Genomic DNA, 21990 nt, shown 5'->3' on the forward strand with positions numbered 1-21990 from the left:
TTTCTAAATTAAACAACGCTGCTATAGCAATAAGCATGCGAATGGATGTTATTCTTGTCACAGGGGAATATGTGTCAAAATAGTCCAGACCTTCCTTTTGTCTGTAACCTTTAACAACAAGTCTTGCTTTATACTTGTCAATTGAACCATCTGTTTTCATTTTTCTCTTGAATATCCATTTATATCCAAGAGGTTTAGAACCTGGTGGAAGATCCACCAATTCCCAAGTATGATTCTGCATAATGGATTCAATTTCATTATTAACAGCCTCTTTCCACAAAGGTGCTTCAGGACCTGTCATTGCTGCCTTAAAGCTTTGAGGTTCATTTTCTAACAAGTATGTCAGAAAATCTGGACCAAAGGATTTTGATGTTCTTGCTCTCTTACTTCGTCTTGGTTCATCATTAGTTAAATCCTGTTGGTCGAGACTATTACTAGTCTCTTGTGTTTGATTGTCATTAGTCTCTTGACTTTGTGTACAATCATAAGTTCTTTTCTGTGAACTTAATTCCTGTCCTTTCTTGTAAGGAAAGATATGTTCAAAAAACACAGCATTCCTTGACTCTATAATAGTGTTCACATTTATATCAGGTATATCTGATTTATAAGTCAGAAACCGATATGCACTACTATTCTGAGCATAACCAATAAACACACAGTCTATTGTTTTTGGTCCAATCTTAGTCTTTTTAGGAACAGGTACTTCAACTTTTGCCAAACACCCCCACACTTTTAAGTATTTGTAGGAAGGTGGTCGACCTTTCCACAATTCATAAGGAATGCTTTTGGTTTTCTTGTGGGGTATTCTATTAAGAACATAATTAGCAGACAATATTGCTTCCCCCCACAAGTTCTGTGGTAAGCCTGAACTTAGTAACATGGCATTCATCATTTCTTTTAGAGTTCTATTCTTCCTTTCAGCAATTCCATTTTGCTGTGGAGAATAAGGGGCTGTAGTTTGGTGAATAATGCCATGTTGTGCACAAAATTCATTTAATGGTGCATCATATTCACCACCCCTATCACTTCTAACCATTTTAATGGTTTTACCAAGTTGATTTTCAACTTCTGTTTTGTAGAGTTTAAACATTTCTAAGGCTTCATCTTTACTTCTAAATAAATAAACATAACAATATCTTGTGCAATCATCGATAAATGTTATAAAATACTTTTTGCCACCTCTAGTTTGAATAAACTTTAAATCACATACATCAGTGTGAATTAATTCTAGAGGTTCGGTTTTTCTTTCAACCGATTTAAATGGAACCTTAGTTAGTTTCGCTTCTACACAAATTTCACATTTATGATTAGGATTAATTTCAAACTTTGGTATATAATCTAAACCAATTAATCTACGCAAAGCATCAGAATTCACATGTCCTAATCTACCATGCCATAAATTTGACTCAAGAATATAAACAAAAGATGTGTTATTCTTATTCATAGCAACTTTCGGTACAACTGTCATTACATTTAACTTAAAGAGACCATCACTCATGTATCCCTTACCAACATACATACCACTCTTTGTTAATACAAACTTATCAGACTCAAATACAAGCCTAAAACCATTTTTACTTAACAAAGACCCAGAAACTAAATTCTTCCGGATGTCAGGTACATGTAGTACGTTGTTGAGGGTCAGTTCTTTCCCTGATGTCATCTTCAAGATTACTTTCCCTTGTCCAGCCACAGCAGAAGTAGAAGAATTTCCCATGAAAAGTTGTTCACCATTTGCAGCCTCATTGTAGGTAGTGAACATCTTCTTGTCCGCACATATGTGACGAGTTGCTCCAGTGTCAACCCACCACTCTTTGGGATTTCCAACCAAGTTAGCCTCAGACACCACAGCAGAGAGGTTGATGTCATTCACTCCGTCAGAGATGTAATCCAATTCTGTTACATTGGCCTGATTAGTGGTCTTCTTACTTGTACTTCCATGATTCTTTTTAGGGCGGCGGCAGTCAGAAGCTCGATGTCCAGTTTTGCCACAGTTATAGCATTTTCCTTTGAACTTCTTTCTACTATCGCCTTGTTTAGGACCATCTCCAGTAAACTTTCTCTTTTTGTTATGTGGTTTATGAACTTGTTCAACCACATTTGCCTTGGACTCAATGGGATTTTTCCCATTCCTCTTTTCAGCCTTTCGGTTATCTTCTTCAATTCTTAACCTTACAATCAATTCATCCATAGTCATCTCTTTGCGTTTATGTTTTAAATAATTTTTGAAATCTTTCCAAGCCGGTGGTAACTTTTCCACTAAAGCTGCGACTTGGAATGACTCGCTAAGAGACATACCTTCTGAATGAATATCATGCAAAATTATTTGAAAACTTTGAACTTGAGATATTACCGTTTGGGAGTCTACCATAACAAAGTCCAGAAATTTACCGACGACAAATTTCTTCGTGCCGGCATCTTCTGTCTTGTATTTCTTCTCCAAAGAATCCCACAATTCTTTTGCTGTTTTCAGAGGACTGTATACATTATACAGCATATTGTCAAGGCCATTTAGGATGTAGTTTCTGCATAAGAAATCTGAATGTTTCCATGCATCTACAGCGGCAACAACTTGCCGATCACTTTCACCCTCTTTAAGTGCTGGAGCCTCTTCATGGAGAAACCGGGCCAAATTAAGAGTTGTAAGATAGAACAGCATCTTCTGCTGCCATCTCTTAAACTCGGTACCATTAAATTTTTCCGGTTTTTCTCCATGATTGATTGGTACATGAACATGGTTCTGGATAGGGACCGATGTAGGTGTAACAATAGGAGTATCACTGCCAGATGCAGTTTCAGTTGCAGTAGCCATAATCTCTGATTACAAAAATCAGAAAATATTAAAACACAAATTAATTTTCTAGTTACTAAAACCAGAAAATAATTATAACAACAAAATAATTTTATTTTCCTTGTTACTAAAACTAGAAAAATAAAATATCACAAGAATTTTCTGTAATACCAAATAATATTCTGAATTGTTAATGACACCAGTATCGTACTACTAGTAGTTGTCAAAGAAAAGAGACAGTATATTACTACTATCTGTCAAATAGCATAAATCACTATTTGTTTTTCCAACCAGAATATTAATTTGAAAACACAGAAAATTAAATACAATGAAGATACCCAAAAAGGATTCTGTCTTAAGATTGTTCGACAATCTTCACTGTATTTAAAAAGATTTAATTCTGTTGTGTACAAAACAACAACAAGAATAAAAGAAATAGAGAAAAGGAGAGAATATGTTTGATTACAAAAATCAAACTCGAAATAAAAAAAATAAATAAATAAAAACAAAACAGATTTTATTTTGTTACAAAAATAAAATTAAAATCTGAATAAATAAACAAATAAAAATAACACTGAAAGTAATTAAATAACTTACTTGATTTAATTTCTTCGAATTATTTTTGTGATCAAGTCCAGTGTTTAACACTGTCTCCTTAAGACAGATTCGTCCTCTCCACGGTGCTTTCAGAATTCGGACGTCTATCTCCCAGGATGAAATGATCTTCCACAAACAATAGCAGCACTACTAATTGTTTGCCTTACGAACACACTTAGTGTTTACACTCTTTCTTTTGAGAATAAAATGCAGCAAGATGAAGAATAGAAAACAGAAGTGAAATACGAAATTTCTGAATCCAAAACATCAAATGAGGGTGGTCCTATTTATAGATGTGAAGGTGGCTCTTCATTTTGAATTAAACAGGTATGTAACTCTTGGTTTTGAATTGAACAGGTATGATACCTGTTGGATTTGAATTCAAACAGATAGCAAAACGGGAAGGGCCCTGTTTGGGTGTGCATTAATTCCAAAACAGTTTATTTCTGTTTGAAACCGGGAAGGGCCCTGTTTGGGTGTGCACTATTTCCAAAACAGGTTATTTCTGTTTGAAACCGGGAAGGGCCCTGTTTGGATGAACAAAAAATCCAAACCAATTTAATTTGAATTATGGATTTTATTTTAATAAAAAATAAAATTAAATTCAAATGTTTTTGGCCCAAAAAGATTAGAAGCCCAACCCAACCACACACCACGCACCCGCGCCCAAGCCCAGCCCGCCCGACCGACCGGACGGACGGCGGCGGCGGCGCGCGCGCGCGTGTGTGGTGATTTTTGGGTCCAATGGGTCTAGCCCATTTTGCCCATAACCTCTCCCTCTAAAACACTTGGGTACCCCTTGGGGCACACCCCAAGTATCACACCCTAAGCCTTATAAACCCTTTCAAAACCTCCCACCAAATCAATGTGGGACAAGCCAATTTACAACCTTAAGGAATTTCCACCAAAACTCCATTTCCATGGAGCACACTTTGGCTTCAATTTTCCATTCACTCGGTAATGGTTTTGAGCAACCAAATATACTACGTGAATCACAACGCGGCATAGAACGCGTTACCACTTTAACCCGAGTTAATCGACACTCGGGGCCCACCTAAAAATAAACCTAACTTAGGAAAAAATTAACCATTTCCAACACATTGCCCTCTGGCAAGTTGCCCTACCGCCCCTGGGATCAAGGTCGAAGGGTGTTCTGTTTTCCATTGAGACGTTGGCATCGACAACCATTGGTTTTGTTCTGTATGCATTGTTATTGCTTTGATAGATTGGAAATTAAAGACGTGTGTGAAAGTAAATTTGTATTATAAAGCTTTGTTCCAAATAATAAATTTACAAAAGTTTCCTATTGTAAATATGTAGTGGCACAAATCCTTCCGTCTGCGTATCCTAATTTTTTTTTTTTTTCTTAATACCGTATGTGTATCCTAATTTTTTTTAAATCATTACGTTTCTTAGTTGGGATTATGGGATAACGAAGGGGAAGGGAGGACAGTATTACACGGGAAAAACAGAGCATGGGTTTCAAAAACAGATTTTTCCTATCTATTTCCTTTCACAGTTTTATTTAGAAATTCTTATCCCCTAAATTTGGACTTTGACTAATCCAATCACAACTAGACAAAGGTTAATTTAAAATAAAAATAAAAACAAGAGAACTTATAGTTGATTGCTCTCAAGTCTGAACTGTCTCAGTCCTACTCTTTTGCTTTTTATCTTATAATCAATACATCAATGCTCTGATTTTTACTTCTCAAAACCTTCCTCTACTCCCAAATACAGTTTATGATCTTTTTGTTATGTTTTTTACCCCCTATATAATCATTAACTATAAGACAGTACTTTGTATTTAATCCTATTCAATTGATTAATGCTAAATATGTATAGCCAGAACATAGTATATACATCTATTCTATTATCATATCTATGCTAGTATACAAATCACATGATTCAAATTCTTGAAGTTTTGTCTCAATTTTTTTTATTTATTTCTTTCTTTAAGAATGCCCATATTGTTAATCACTCAGTAAACAAATGTGAGTTTTAAAATTCAACCCATCTTCTTCATTCATCAAATCGTCAAAAAATTTTAATATAAAATTATGAATGAATCATGTTTATATCCACTACTAACATGTACGTATGTATATATGGACAACATCTGTAAGTAAAACAATATATAGATGATGTATAAGTTTAGATTTAAACCCTAACTCTAAACCCTAGGTGAAGAGGGTCATTTACAACTCTGCACCAAGCATACGTGAAGCAAGGAGAAGACCACAAGCCCAAGGGTGATGCCTGGCCCGAGTAACGTTACAAGATCAGAGCGTCAAAACCAAGCACGAGTTTGGGCCGATCTAATGTTCAATGGCCCAAACCCTGTGGGGCCAAGCATTTACTTGAACCAGAGAACCATCAAGGGACCATACATGAAGACCAAGTGTGATCCTATACCCAACAGACCGAGTGGTCTGAACCACGCAGCCCAAGTACGAACTTGGGCCGAGCGCAACTTAGGTGGATGACCAACTTGAATCAATGCGTTGGACTACACATAAGAGCGTCTGGTATGATCCAATTTCACAAATGAACTCGCATCCAATACATGGAAAGAGAAAATGATCCTTCACAAATAACAGAATTGTTTTAACAGATTCTTCTCTCCTCCAATAAGGAGCGACCTAACATAGCGGCCGAGTGGCAGGTGGCAGAGAGAGAAACTTGATGAGTAAGTCAAGCTAAAAAGTAACCTCCCTCTCCTTTGAGGTGGATCGATCTCTTTATACTCTACATGTCTTCTCTACCTTTTCTCTACCAAACTCCGACAGTCAGAGGGTTTTCCAACCAATCCCGGTCGAGCAGTCTAGCCATCTGTTCCTTGTGTAAGCCTTCACCTATCGGTGCACCAAGGTTCGTCTACGAAGTTCCAACTTTCTCTATTGCGGAAACCAGTCCGCACACTAGGCTAAAACCTTTAAAAGAAAAAAATTAACAACAATGATTCATCCCACTAAAAACATCACCACTAATAGCACTAATGCATTAAAAAAAAAAAAAAAAAAAAAAAAAAAAAACACAACTCCAAGACCAAAACATCACATCATTAATGGCGGGACCCACTGCCACCGAATTAGTGGGAGCACTAATTAGTGCTCCCAAGCATTTTTCAAAAATTAATAATAATAATAATAAATTTGAAAAAAGGGGACATATAGAATGATTGACAGTTAGAGAAGTGCATGAATGGAGAAGGAAGGCTTTTACATAGCATAAGCAGCGAGGAAGTAAGTGGTGATGATGATGATAAAAAACAGACGATGAGAGAAGCAGGATGAGGAGGCGCTTGAATGGTGATGATGAGGCCATACATCACCGATTCCGCCACCCCCACCGATTCCGCCACTCCAGGGCCGCACTCCACCACCACCACGACCGCCACCTCTGGCTCGTCCTCCGCCGCCGCCTCTAGCTGCTCCGCCACCACCCTTGGCCCCTACTGAAGTTACCATAACCGCAATAACCACTATAAGCACAACACCAACTTTGGTTGCTGCTGATGAGAACAAGAGTTTCATCTTCCATTGAAAAGCTGAGAGAGAGAGAGAGAGAGAGAGAGAGAGAGAGAGAGAGCAACTGAAAACTGAAATCTATTTTTCCGCAAGCCACGAAATATTTTATATAGACGAGGGACACAGAGAGATATTAGGAGTTTTTTATGGTTGCCAATTCTGCTCAATCTCTCAATACCATAAAGAGAAAGCTACTCATGTGTTTGTCTCATATTTTTGGTTTTTTCATAAATACCTCGATATCAATTATATTGGTAGTTATGTCCTAAATTATTTTTTTTTTTTTTCAAATCTCTTTTTTGCAAATTTAATTTAATTTTTAAAATTTAAATCTAATCATACAATTTACATTCTTATTTTATTAAACAAAATGATCATATGTGTACACATCATGTGCACTACCAATTTTTAATTTATTAATATGTTGCGGTAATTAGTTAAAAATAAGGCTAACCATGGTTGTACGTATTCATAAATTTATTTGAAATTTTATTTAAAATGTGTATTGTATATAATTCATTACAAAAAAATTTGTTTTTTGCGACGGTAAACGGCCGTCGCAAATGCTCCCGAAAGCCGTCGCTAATGTCTTTTGCGACGGTAATGTGGCTTTTTGCGACGGTGAGGGGGGGTCGCGACAGACGGGGTTGCAAAAGACCTTTCGCGACGGTAAGTACCGTCGCCATTAGTTTCTGCGACGGTAAGCCAAGTTTTTTGCGACGGCATTTTTCCCGTCGCAAATAATGGGGGAAAAATCACTTTTCGCGACGGCACGTAATTTCCGTCGCTAAAAGTGAGTTTTTGAGACGGGAACATTACCGTCGTTAAAGGCTCTGGCATCTTATAAGTATTGGCGACGGCACGGTTTACCGTCGCTAAAGGTGTCCTGTACATTCAATAAGACAGCTTTTGCGACTGTGTTGGTACCGTCGCAAAAGCCTATTAATGGTTTTTGCGACGGGTTCTTCTCCCGTCTCAAAAAATAAAAAATAAAAAAAACCCTGCTGATAAATTATTAAAAAAATTAAAATAACCTGTATTAGATAAAAAATAAGTATAAAAAATTGAAAAATTACAGAATAATATAAATACGTACATAAACAAAAATTGACAAATAATGAAAATTAATAATATTGTTCAATTCATAGCAATACATAAATAAAAATTCAGAACAATAAAAATTATGCCACTACATAACGTCTCATAATACATACATAATGTTGCTCCCAAATTTAAATAACATAAATCAAAATCAAAATCAAAATCAAAAGTTTTCGTCTTCATTCCTTCGTGGGTTACAAAAACAAAAATTAGTCATAATCTTGATACGCCCGCATTCCAGAAAAAGCCAACTGCTACTCAGGAAATATCTGAAAAAAACAAGATAAAAATAATTAAAAACCATATAATGTGTTAATATTTTAATTATAGAAAAATATAAAAAAAAAATTGACTACTATATAATTAGAAAGATAGTTTAGTAAATAATTTTGACTGGACCGAAATCCGGCTCTAACTCCCAAACCGGGAACCCGATTCGAGCCCCGTCTTCTCCCACAAGTCTCTCGTGCCTAGGCGGACGTGTGTGCCAAGTTTCGTGCTAAACCGACGTCGTTTGATGATTTTGGGGCGTTAACGCCTCGAATTCAAGTTTCTTAAAGAAATAGTTTGCCTAAAGTGAAATCCGACTCTAACTCCCAAACCGGGAACCCGATTCGAGCCCCGTCTTCTCCCACAAGTCTCTCGTGCCTAGGCGGTCGTGTGTGCCAAGTTTCGTGCTAAACCGACGCCGTTTGGTCATTTTGGGGCGTTAACTCCTCAAATTCAAGTTTCTTAAGGAAGTAATTTGCCTATAGTGAAATCCGGCTCTAACTCCCAAACCGGGAACCCGATTCGAGCCCCGTCTTCTCCCACAAGTCTCTCGTGCTTAGGCGGTCGTGTGTGCCAAGTTTCGTGCTAAACCGACGCCGTTTGGTGATTTTGGGCATTAACGCCTCGAATTCAAGTTTCTTAAAGAAGTAGTTTGCCTAAAGTGAAATCCAACTCTAACTCCCAAACCGGGAACCCGATTCGAGCCCCGTCTTCTCCCACAAGTCTCTCGTGCCTAGGCGGTCGTGTGTGCCAAGTTTCGTGCTAAACCGATGCCGTTTGGTGATTTTGGGGGCGTTAACTCCTCAAATTCAAGTTTATTAAGGATGTAATTTGCCTAAAGTGAAATCCGGCTCTAACTCCCAAACCGGGAACCCGATTCGAGCCCCGTCTTCTCCCACAAGTCTCTCGTGCCTAGGCGGTCGTGTGTGCCAAGTTTCGTACTAAACCGACGCCGTTTGGTGATTTTGGGGCGTTAACTCCTCAAATTCAAGTTTCTTAAGGAAGTTGTTTGCCTAAAGTGAAATCCGACTCTAACTCCCAAACCGGGAACCCGATTCGAGCCCCGTCTTCTCCCACAAGTCTCTCGTGCCTAGGCGGTCGTGTGTGCCAAGTTTCGTGCTAAACCGACGCCATTTGGTGATTTTGGGGCGTTAACGCCTCGAATTCAAGTTTCTTAAAGAAGTAGTTTGCCTAAAGTGAAATCCGACTCTAACTCCCAAACCAGGAACCCGATTGGAGCCTCGTCTTCTCCCACAAGTCTCTCGTGCCTAGACGGTCGTGTGTGCCAAGTTTCGTGCTAAACCGACGCCGTTTGGTGATTTTGGGGCGTTAACTCCTCAAATTCAAGTTCCTTAAGGAAGTTGCTTGCCTAAAGTGAAATCCGACTCTAACTCCCAAACCGGGAACCCGATTCGAGCCCCGTCTTCTCCCACAAGTCTCTCGTGCCTAGGCGGTCGTGTGTGCCAAGTTTCGTGCTAAACCGACGCCGTTTGGTGATTTTGGGGCGTTAACGCCTCGAATTCAAGTTTCTTAAAGAAGTAGTTTGCCTAAAGTGAAATCCGACTCTAACTCCCAAACCGGGAACCCGATTCGAGCCCCGTCTTCTCCCACAAGTCTCTCGTGCCTAGGCGGTCGTGTGTGCCAAGTTTCGTGCTAAACCGACGCCGTTTGGTGATTTTGGGGCGTTAACTCCTCAAATTCAAGTTTCTTAAGGAAGTAATTTGCCTAAAGTGAAATCCGGCTCTAACTCCCAAACCGGGAACCCGATTCGAGCCCCGTCTTCTCCCACAAGTCTCTCGTGCCTAGGCGGTCGTGTGTGCCAAGTTTCGTGCTAAACCGACGCCGTTTGGTGATTTTGGGGCGTTAACGCCTCGAATTCAAGTTTCTTAAAGAAGTAGTTTGCCTAAAGTGAAATTCGACTCTAACTCCCAAACCGGGAACCCGATTCGAGCCCCGTCTTCTCCCACAAGTCTCTCGTGCCTAGGCGGTCGTGTGTGCCAAGTTTCGTGCTAAACCGACGCCGTTTGGTGATTTTGGGGCGTTAACGCCTCGAATTCAAGTTTCTTAAAGAAGTAGTTTGCCTAAAGTGAAATCCAACTCTAATTCCCAAACCGGGAACCCGATTCGAGCCCCGTCTTCTCCCACAAGTCTCTCGTGCCTAGGCGGTCGTGTGTGCCAAGTTTCGTGCTAAACCGACGCCGTTTGGTGATTTTGGGGCGTTAACGCCTCGAATTCAAGTTTCTTAAAGAAGTAGTTTGCCTAAAGTGAAATTCGACTCTAACTCCCAAACCGGGAACCCGATTCGAGCCCCGTCTTCTCCCACAAGTCTCTCGTGCCTAGGCGGTCGTGTGTGCCAAGTTTCGTGCTAAACCGACGCCGTTTGGTGATTTTGGGGCGTTAACGCCTCGAATTCAAGTTTCTTAAAGAAGTAGTTTGCCTAAAGTGAAATCCAACTCTAATTCCCAAACCGGGAACCCGATTCGAGCCCCGTCTTCTCCCACAAGTCTCTCGTGCCTAGGCGGTCGTGTGTGCCAAGTTTCGTGCTAAACCGACGCCGTTTGGTGATTTTGGGGCGTTAACTCCTCAAATTCAAGTTTCTTAAGGAAGTTGTTTGCCTAAAGTGAAATCCGACTCTAACTCCCAAACCGGGAACCCGATTCGAGCCCCGTCTTCTCCCACAAGTCTCTCGTGCCTAGGCGGTCGTGTGTGCCATGTTTCATGCTAAACCGACGCCGTTTGGTGATTTTGGGGCGTTAACGCCTCGAATTCAAGTTTCTTAAAGAAGTAGTTTGCCTAAAGTGAAATCCGGCTCTAACTCCCAAACTGGGAACCCGATTCGAGCCCCGTCTTCTCCCACAAGTCTCTCGTGCCTAGGCGGTCGTGTGTGCCAAGTTTCGTGCTAAACCGACGCCGTTTGGTGATTTTGGGGCGTTAACTCCTCAAATTCAAGTTTCTTAAGGAAGTTGTTTGCCTAAAGTGAAATCCGACTCTAACTCCCAAACCGGGAACCCGATTCGAGCCCCGTCTTCTCCCACAAGTCTCTCGTGCCTAGGCGGTCGTGTGTGCCAAGTTTTGTCCTAAACCGACGCCGTTTGCTGATTTTGGGGCGTTAACGCCTCGAATTCAAGTAAAGAACGCAAAGATGTATTTTAGCTTAGAATGCAAAGATAAATTTTATACCTGATCTTCTGGTGGTGGTGTATATGGATTCTCGTCTTCTGCAGATTCCCTAAATGCCCGGTGGCCACTCGATGCATCAGGAACCTATGTTAGTCAGTGCATAATGTGTTAATCATATTCGAATTTCATACATAATCTTGAGTGAAAATTGAACTATCAAACAATTGTGATGTTTATATGGAACCTGTCTGTTGGGATCCACACTCGCCCCCTGTGACACAAGGGCCATCATCTCAGCTCTCATTTGCTACAAATGTGTAGAGAACTCTGCTCGCAGCTCCTCCTCAACTCATCCCTTAGCTCAGCACGAACCTGCTGCGTGATCTGATCAATAGTCGATGGATGGGGTGTTGACTGTGATAGCCCAGCACCATCCTTATACACCACTCTCCGAGGCACGATTCTCCCGTATGTGTGACAATATCCATGTCTCTCATGACCTATCAACTCATGGAAAATGGCATTCCTAGCCTCCAAAGTCTGACCATCCTCGAGTAGCATAGAGAGTTGACGATTAAACTCATCCTGTATTGAATAAGACACACAAGTATACGCGAAATTAAGATGGTTGACACACAAAAAATAAACTTTAAATACAATCAAAGGTGTTTGGAAACTACCAAGGTCTGGATAACCTCTGGGTCATCTACTCTACGTGTCATAAGCCAAACATTCATCTTATCAGTAGACTCCCCCTTACTGGTCATCTAAATTTTTTTTTAGAAATATGAAAATTAGAATCCAAATAATTTGCAAATATACAATGTTTATTTATATAGAAAAATAAAACAATAAAATGTAAACCTCATGCCGTATCTGAGAGAAAGTAGTACGCCCTGTGGTATGAGCTATGCCGTGAGCTCGCCGATTTTTAGCGTTCCTACTTGCAATTTTCTATAACAAGTTCAACAAATGTAAGTATGTAAATATGATTTGTATGTTTACATATCATAAATATAACGTAATTGTATACCTCAGCATCGGAAGTACGCCAATACTCTACAAGTTGTTCCCACTGGCTTGGCACAACGTTCATAGGAACATCATCCTTCAGATTAGGATCAGAGCTTCTAGGCTTGAAATACTTAGCCTTAAGCTTGTTCTTGTGATCCTTCCATATGCTGTTGCAGTTTTTCATGCAGATTGCCTTGTACTCCTCTGGACATATATTCAAATTGTCCTATAAAACACAAAGTTTAAGGCTAAGTATAACACAAATTTGGAATTCGAATTTGTGGACAAAAATATACTTTTACCTTCACATCCTTCCAGATAGCATCAACAATATCATCAGGCACACTGTTCCAGTCAACAAAAATAAGAGGAACAATGTTACCATTCCGGACAATAATGCCAAGTTGAGTAGTTAACTTGGCCACGTTATCCCCTATTGGGCAGTAATTTCCATCAAATTGTATGTGCAGCTTTTTACCAGTACCCCACTCTTTAATGCCCTTGGCACATCCTCTACCACGCCTAGTCGAGGTCGATGAAGAACTAACATGACCTGCGATATACAATAATAATAAACAATATGCAATGGTAACAACCAAATGCAAATTTAAATAATGTGAATACAAATCATATCAAATAAACCTGATGTGGGCTGTGAAGAAGTCGAAGGGTCTGCAAAATACAATGAGAATAAACAAGTTATAAATAATGAGCATAAATAAATGTATGTGTAAATAATTTTCATGCAACTCAAAGCAAATTTAAATACCTGCGGATGGCTCATAAGCTGATGATGATAGCTGCTGTGGTGCCATTGATGGTGGACGCACCGATGGTAGGCGTGGAGGCCAAGTACATGGTAGCTGCTGTGGTGCCACTGATGGTGGTCGATACGGTGGTAATGGCCCCTCAGATGCTGGTGGCACTAATGGCCCCTCCGATGCTGGCCGATGTGATGCCTCCTCTAATGGTGGTGCTACTGATGTCCTGTTATGTAGCACATCAGACATCATGCGCCGGGGATGATCAGGCTTCCTCTTCCTTCCCATAATAATCTTCAAGCAATATAACATTAATTGACATTAGAAACATAGACAATGGTTTGTCATCAACTATAATATGACATGATTTGAACTAATACAATTACAAAGACAAAGTAAATTAAGAAATTGATGATTAACTACAACCTTGGCCTTAATTGAATTACTAATGTTGATTACATATCAGCCTATTTGAACATCAACTGTTTCCCCTTCTGCGGCTTCCCTCACCCAACCAACTTCTTCATCACGAAGCATTATATTTTCTTCCAATTGTTGGCTCATGTATGGCTCGATTTGTGGATCAGTTGAACTCATATCAAATAAACCTCTTTGAGACATCTTCACCACGACTTGCCAGTCTGGTTGTAACGGGTCTGCAACATACCAAACTTGCTCTGCTTGGGACGCCAAGATGAAAGGTTCATTGGTAATTCGATCATCTCGGTACAACAAATGATTGAAGTTCACCAACGTGAAATTGAAGACATCTTCTTTCTTTCCGTGAATGTTGTCAATCCAATCACACTTAAACAACACATGTTTCTTCTCATTGGAATATCGAATCTCAACAATATCTGTCAATTGTCCATAATAGTACACAGACCCCAGACGAGGATTCTTGTCTTTTCGACTAGCATAACTTATGGTATCTGCCTTCAAAGCTACACCACAATTTTGTGTGGCTCGACGATCATCCATGGCCTTTACTCGATACCGAAACCCATTCAGTATATACCCATTGAACCTCCTTGCCAGGTTATGAGGACCATTTGCCAATAGAATAAGCTCTTCAGAAAGTATGACATCAGTAGTCCTTCGCAAAGTTTGGACCTATTTAACACGAAATGTAAAATTTAAAATGTGGATCGACTTAAGTAACTAGAATCTATAGAGTTAAATACATACATGTTCCTTGAACCAAATGTGAAAAGTTTCAAAATGTTCACGCCGAAGTTGATGATCGTCGACACGAGGCATTTTGAGCTTAAGTACTTCAAGGTGTTTGCTGTGTAGATTGAAATTTTAGCCATACAAAAATTTTAGTTGAAAATTCAATAAACATAATAAAATATTGAGTGAGTGACTTAACCTACTTTATGAATGGTTGAACCGCGCTTGTATTGCATAAGATGTACCGATGAGCTTGTACCCAAGAAGTATTATCAAGATAAAAGCTTGTGTTTTCACCAGTAGCATGACCCAAATTATCAGCACCACTATAGTTCCTCACGGGTCGACTAGATTTGGTTTCCACATCACGGAGATATTGTGCACAAAAATTCATGCATTCTTCCATAAGATATCCTTTAGCAATTGATCCTTCAGGACAAGCTCTATTACGCACGTATTGCTTCAAAGTAAGAAGATACCTCTCAATTGGATACATCCATCGAAACTGAATCGCTCCACCCAATAACGCTTCATCAGCTAGATGTATAGGCAAGTGCTCCATTATATCAAAAAAACTCGGAGGAAATATTTTCTCTAGATAACAAAGTGTTACAGCGATACGATCTTTAATATATTGCAAATCCGTCGCACGATTCACTTTCGAACACAATTGTCTAAAGAAATTGCTCAATTCAATCAAGGGTTCAATTACATTCTTCGGTAACGATCTGCGAATAGCCAATGGAATAAGTTGTTGCATCAGAATATGACTATCGTGGCTCTTAAGACCCCCAATGCTTCTATCATGTAAGCGCACACGACGTGATATATTGGATGAATACCCGTCGGGAACTCTTACTTCCTTCAACACTTTCAAGAACAAATCTTTCTCATCCTTGGTCATCGTGAATTGTGCTGGTGGTAAATAGGCTTTATTCGACCCTCTTAACTGCAAATGTAGGGGTTTTCTAATATTCATATCTTGTAAATCACGCCGAGCATTAACACCATCCTTCGATTTTCCTGCAACCCCTAATATTGTCCACAACACATTGTCACAAACATTCTTCTCTATATGCATCACATCGAGGTTGTGTCTTATTAGATTGTACTCCCAATATGGCAATTCATAAAAGATACTCTTTTTCTTCCAACTATGGGTGCGATGTCCAGCTTTCTCCTTCTCTACCTGTCTCCTATGCCTCTCCTTAAGGTCATCCCTATTGTATTGGGTTAAAATACCCTCAGATTCTAATTGTAGCAACATCTCAGTTCCAGACAACAATTTTGGTTTGAGTCTGACTTCCCGACTACCATCAAAGGATACTTTATCCTTCCGGAATTTATGGCCAGTAGGTAAAAATCTGCGATGACCCAAGTATGATTGTTTCCTACTATGCTTCAACCAACACGATGTAGTTTTCTTATTGCAACAAGGACATGCATATTCTCCTTTAGTGCTCCATCCTGACAAGTTTGCATATGCAGGAAAATCACTAATTGTCCACAGTAAAGCTGCATGCATTTGAAACATTTGATTTGTTGATGCATCAAATGTTGACACACCCTCATTCCATAGTTCTTTCAACTCCTCAATCAACGGTTGCATATAAACATCAATCTTGTCACCAGGTCCTTTCGGGCCGTCAATAAGCACAGATAAAATTAGAAATGGTTGCTTCATGCACATCCATGGCGACAAGTTGTATGGAATGAGCACAACAGGCCAAGTGCTATGAACTATGTTCATCGTCCTGAATGGGTTAAAACCATCAGATGCTAAGCCAAGCCTTACACTTCGGCAATCATTACTAAAGTCAATATTCCGACGGTCAAAATCTTTCCATGCAAGGGAGTCAGCAGGATGCCTGAAGACACCATCATCAGTTCGTTCCTCTGCATGCCATCTCATTAACTTGGCCGTCTTGGATGACATAAACAACCTCTGCAACCTTGACTTTAAAGGAAAATACCTCATCTGTTTTGCAGCTACTTGTTTGCCACCTGTGTTAGGACCATTTGAACCACCATCACCATTTGATTTCCGTCTAGAACTGTTGCATATGACACATTTATCAAGATTGGCGTCCTCGTTTCGAAACAACATGCAACTGTTGGAACATGCATCCCACGTCTCATACGTGAAGCCCAAATCTGTTGTGACCTTTTGAGCTTTATAATATGAGTCCGGGAGTTTCACACCCAACGGAAACGCCTCATTCAATAACTCAAGCAACATGTCAACAGACTTGTCCGTCCACTGATTAAGCACCTTCAAATGTAGAAGTCGAACAATGAATGACAAAGATGTGAGCTTCTGACAACCCGGATACAATTCACTTTGTGCATCTTGAAGAAGTTTGAAATACTTTGCAGTCTCTGCATTTGGACCGAGCTGGGGTTCAGATGCACGGGGATCAGGCCCCTGTGGTTCATCACCCTCAACACTTGTACCGGCATGTGGATTTCCCATAGCCCCTTGTATCATTCCAATCATATCATCTCCAATGTCTAAATTAGCTAATGTTTCATTCTCTCGATTACTATGCAGAGATATGTAAGATTCCCCATGATTAATCCAATGTTTGTATTTTTTAAAAAAACCATTCAAAATCAGATGCTCCCGTACACCATCTCGTACAAAATAGTATCGATTCTCACACTTCCTACACGGACAACTGATCATCGAACCTTCAATCCTATTGGTGTAGGCAAACACAAGGAATTCATCAATCCCATTAATGTATTCACTCGACATCCTATTTGGAAAATCAATCCAACTCTTATCCATCATCTGTACACATCCACAAGAATATCTCACCAAAGTAACTCTAAATATAATACCTACACATAAATATTCACTCGACATCCTATTTGGCAAATTAACGAAATGTCTAAAATTCCTATTTAAGGTTTAAATTAATTAAATTAAAAATTTAAGATTTATTTTATTATAAGGGTTAAAATCCTGTTTTTTTTTTTTTTGTATTTTTTTTATTTTCTCTTAAATATTTTTATGACTTATTTAAACATTTGCAATTTAAATTTGTAATCGAACCATTACATGTGTATGATATCAAACCCCCATTGTCAAAATTTTATTTCGTTAGTAAAGTTTTTTCAGACCTCCACTGACTTTCCGTGGTTAAAAATACCCCCATTAGTTAAAGATAAAACTTTTGTCTCATGGTTATTTGTAATTGAATCTTCTTAAACACCAATATAATTTGAGACGATTTAAACAATTAAAGTATTAGTTTAATTTATTTCGTTCTTAAGTTCGTAAACTCAACACAAGTAACTAAAAAATACCAAAAATAATATATTTTTAATGTTTGACTAGCTAAAACTACTAACTGCATTTACTAAGCCAAAACTACGAAAACTAAAATAGCTAACTTGATAGTTATTAGTTCAATGGAGTTGAAATTTAGTGATTTAATCACTGTTTTAATTAAAAAAATAAAAATAACTATTTTGATAGAGATGCTCTAATATAATATGAATAAGAAAATAGTCGTTTGGCCGGATGATGTGGTTGTCTAAATTATAAGATTAAAATTTTTCACATTATGTTAGGTTGCTACTGTTACTGATTTTGACAAACTATTTCTAATTAGAGCATATGATTTGGAAAAAATAAAAAAATAAAAAACTTGAAGGATTGAATGGTAAAATTGATAATTTATGGATGAAATAGAAAAAAAAAATGATAATAGTTGAAGAGATATAAATGAAAACAACCATAAAAATAATTAAAAAAATTAAAAACACTAATTGATAATAATTGATAAATGTTGATAATAATTAAAAAATAAACAGATTTATATATATATATATATATATACATATATATAGACAGATTTTATTAATAACCATGAGACAAATCTGTTATATATAGACAGATTTCAGATTTATATACATATATATAGACAGATTTATTAATTAAAGTATGTTCTTAATTAAAGTATGTTATTAATAAACAGATTTATATATATATATAGACAGATTTATATATATATATATATATAGACAGATTTATATATATAGATTTCGGATAAACAGATTTATATATATATATATATAGACAGATTTCAGATTTATATATATATATATATATACACAGACCGAGAGAGAGAGAGAGAGAGAGAGAGCATACGCAGAGGGAGAGAGAGTCGTCGCCGGAGCACCACTCTTGTCGCCGGAGCCGGAGCCGCCGCACCACCGATGTCTTCCTCGTAGGCCGTTTGGGGAATTTGGGGGTGAAGTTAGGGATTTGGGGAGGAGGATCGAGCGGCAGCCAAGAGGAAAAAGAAGGGGTTTTTTTTTTGGACTTTTTGCGACGGTATGATGTAGACCGTCGCAAATAGAAGGCAAAACGGCACCGTTTGAATTAATCCTTTTTTGCGACGGCAAATTTCTGTCGCAAATGATATATGCTGTCTCCAAAAAAAGATTGTTTACGACGGTTTTATTTACCGTCGCTAATACTTCCGCATTTCCAACCCCTCCGCTTGGTTTCATTACCGACGGGTCAGTACCGTCGCTAAAGGGTATTATTTGCGACAGGTGCAGTTACCGTCGCAAAAAACTATTTTTTGCGACGGGGGGCGCGGCGTCGCTAAAACTCCGTGTTTTTTGCTATGTTTTCTTGTAGTGATTGTAAAATTTTATGCGGTAATTGAAGGTGAAAGTTCTAATTCATTTTATTTTAATTTTATATTTTTTATATTGTAAAATTACACATGTCAAAATATCATTGGTTCTTTCATTTTTTTTTCTTTTATTTTAATATGGATAATGGAAAAAAATATTTATGCAAATATGGAGGGATACAAGTTACACTTACACCCTTATAACATTGCACTTGCACCCATTACAAAATCACTTACATTTCATATATTTTTACAATTTTTTTTCTGTCTCATTTTTCACGTTTCTAAATAGGAGTTTTTAATCAAAAATCCTACATATGGAACTTATACTTCAATTTGTCCATTGACTTTCTATTAATCCAAAACGTCCTATGTCCCCCCCCCCCAAAAAAAAAAAAAAAAAAAAAAACTATCAAATTGAAAGGGCATGAGTTATAGTTATCAAATCAAATCTCCTTAATTATGATTACCATAATCAAATACCACTAATTATGATTGTTTATTGAGGGTGCAATTTGGACAGGTTTGGTCAGATTAAAAGGTTGTTCAAGCTTAACTCAAATTATGCTGAGAGTTGCTCAAGTCCGTACAAATTCGAATTGTAATCCGAAATTGTCTGTCCAAACCCGACTCGAGTTAAATCTGAATTGCCCAAATTGCATAAGTGCACAAAAATTTTAGTGTTTTTTAGTGCAACTAAGTTAATTAATTTATTAGAATTAGACTATTAATAATTTTTTTACAAAATCACTAATAACATTAAAAATAAATAATTTATATAATGTAAAACAGACGTTGTTATGATGGTCTTTACAATTTATGAGTAAGAAAAAATAAATAAGTAAAATTTTATTTTGTGTTACTTGTGTATATAATATATATTCAATATGAGTTGACGATCTAAATTACTTTAATATCATCTAATGACTAATAATTTATATGTATATTCAATATTTTTATATATTTATATATTTAATTTGGGTTCCGGGTTGCTCGGATTGTTTGATATCTTTTTCCAAATCTGCCGAAATTTAATTCGCGCTTCTAAATTTTTGTCCAAGCTCATATCGAATTTAAAAATATTTTTTCCAAGACCGAAAAAAATTCAGAATGGGCTCGGATTGTTCGGATTGAGCCCGCCCAAGTAACATCCCTGTACAGGGAGCAAATATTTCGCGGAGCCCGTACTCCTTTTGTCCAAGCTCCTTGTCTATCCGATCGACCTACGAGCACAACGGTGGTGAGCTACCTGGCGGTGTGTGGCCGGAAAACCCCTTCGACGATCAAGTTAGCACACACTCAGAGATAGAGAGAGAGAGAGAGAGAGAAACGCAATGAATGTAAGTCTATCTCACCAAATGATGTTCCATCCACCGCATGGGGGGCGCAGTCATGCTTGTATACTTTCTGCATTCACCTCTGCACCCATTCGTCTATTGACACGTGGAGCTGCTCTCCCATCTGTCAGCGCAAATCCAGCTAAACACCACCTAATCAAACTGCCAGACAACATTAGCGGGAACGGACAGCCCGGCAGCACCATCCCGGCCTCCTTCAACTGTGCTGCCTAACGAGCCCAACAATGCTCCTCGTCGAGCACCATCACTACTGAACTCAGCAGCACTCCGGTGCGACTGTGCTCCAGCCAAGTTAGGCCGGTCTGCGGCAGATCACGATCACCGAGCTAAAACGAGCGAACAAGAGAAGATAAGCTGGCAGAGGATCATCTCGGCCAACTCTGGTCTGGACTTCGGTCGAACAAGCTTCCTCTCAGCATGGCTTAGCCCAACTCGGTCCAAATATGCTTGGACCACTTTCAGCTCGGCCAGAACCGCAACCCAAGCCGAGATTACAGAAATCTCCCTCTCAATTGCCCCTTAATTTCGTCCGCATTTGCGTGACCAGAATTACATTACAAGGCCGGGCTCGACTTTTTCCTCGGCGGTTCACTTTGCTTGGTTTAGAAACTTCAAAGTTGGCAAGCAAAGTCAGCTCGGCAACTTGCTTCTTGGTGAATAAAATCAGCTCAGCAACTTGTTTCTTGGCGAATAAAATCAGCTCAGCAACTTGTTTCTTAGCGAGCAAGCTCAGCTCGGCAAGAAACTCCAAGGTAGGCGAGCAAGGTCCGCTTCGCGACTTGCTTCTTGGCGAGCAAGATCAGCTCGGTGACTTTCTTCTTGGCGAGCAAGATCAGCTCGGCAAGGAACTCCAAGGTCGGGAACAAGGTCCGCTCCGCAACTTGCTTCTTGGCGAGCAAGATCAGCTCGGCAATGAACTCCAAGGTCGGCGAGCAAGGTCCGCTTCGCGACTTCCTTCTTGGCGAGCAAGATCAGCTCGGCAATGAACTCCAAGGTCGGCGAGCAAGGTCCGCTTCGCGACTTCCTTCTTGGCGAGCAAGATCTGCTCGGCAAGGAACTCCAAGGTCGGCGGGCAAGGTCAGCTCGGCGACTTTCTTCTTGGTGAGCAAAATCAGCTCGGCAAGGAACTTCAAGAGCGGGAGCAAGGTCAGCTCAGCGACTTTCTTCTTGGCGAACAAGATCAGCACGACAAGAAACTCCAAGGTCGGCGAGCAAGGTCAGCTCGGCGACTTTCTTCTTGGCGAGCAAGATCAGCTCGACTAGGAACTTCAAGAGCGGGAGCAAGGTCAGCTCGGCGACTTTCTTCTTGGCGAGCAAGATCAGCTCGACTAGGAACTTCAAGAGCGGGAGCAAGGTCGGCTCGGCGACTTTCTTCTTGGCGGGCAAGATCAGCTCGGCAATGAACTCTAAGGTCGGCGAGCAAGGTCCGCTTCGCGACTTCCTTCTTGGCGAGCAAGATCAGCTCGGCAAGGAATTCCAAGGTCGGCGAGCAAGGTCAGCTCGGCGACTTTCTTCTTGGCGAGCAAGATCAGCTCGGCAAATAACTCCAAAGTCGACGAGCAAGGTCAGTTCAACGACTTTCTCGCCCAAGTTACATCCCTATTGTTTATTGTTACAAAA

At 39.3% G+C, this 21990-nt stretch overlaps 1 protein-coding gene across 1 annotated transcript; it reads right to left on the reverse strand.

The window, feature by feature from the left end:
* Window positions 1-6609: 6609 nt before the first annotated feature.
* On the reverse strand, window positions 6610-14709 carry LOC145800054 (uncharacterized). Its single transcript, XM_082889712.1, has 7 exons — window positions 14373-14709; window positions 13611-14297; window positions 13193-13478; window positions 13066-13095; window positions 12726-12976; window positions 7789-7804; window positions 6610-6899 (listed from the first exon to the last, which is right to left on the reverse strand). Exons 3-7 carry the CDS (start codon window positions 13470-13472, stop codon window positions 6610-6612), a joined length of 867 nt encoding a protein of 288 aa, XP_082745838.1. The 5' UTR covers window positions 13473-13478; window positions 13611-14297; window positions 14373-14709.
* Between the last annotated feature and the right edge of the window lie 7281 nt (window positions 14710-21990).

The sequence above is a fragment of the Camellia sinensis genome, chromosome 9 (assembly GCF_055761805.1).
Source record: "Camellia sinensis isolate YWXY chromosome 9, ASM5576180v1, whole genome shotgun sequence".
NCBI lineage: Eukaryota > Viridiplantae > Streptophyta > Magnoliopsida > Ericales > Theaceae > Camellia > Camellia sinensis.

Excerpts from the sequence above, each read along its gene's own strand:
- LOC145800054 (XM_082889712.1), bottom strand. The coding sequence starts at position 13,472 with ATGGGAAGGAAGAGGAAGCCTGATCATCCCCGGCGCATGATGTCTGAT. Across the intron at positions 13,096-13,192 it reads AGCTTATGAGCCATCCGCAG|ACCCTTCGACTTCTTCACAG; the intron begins GTATTTAAATTT and ends TGTATTTTGCAG. Across the intron at positions 12,977-13,065 it reads TTCTTCACAGCCCACATCAG|GTCATGTTAGTTCTTCATCG; the intron begins GTTTATTTGATA and ends TGTATATCGCAG.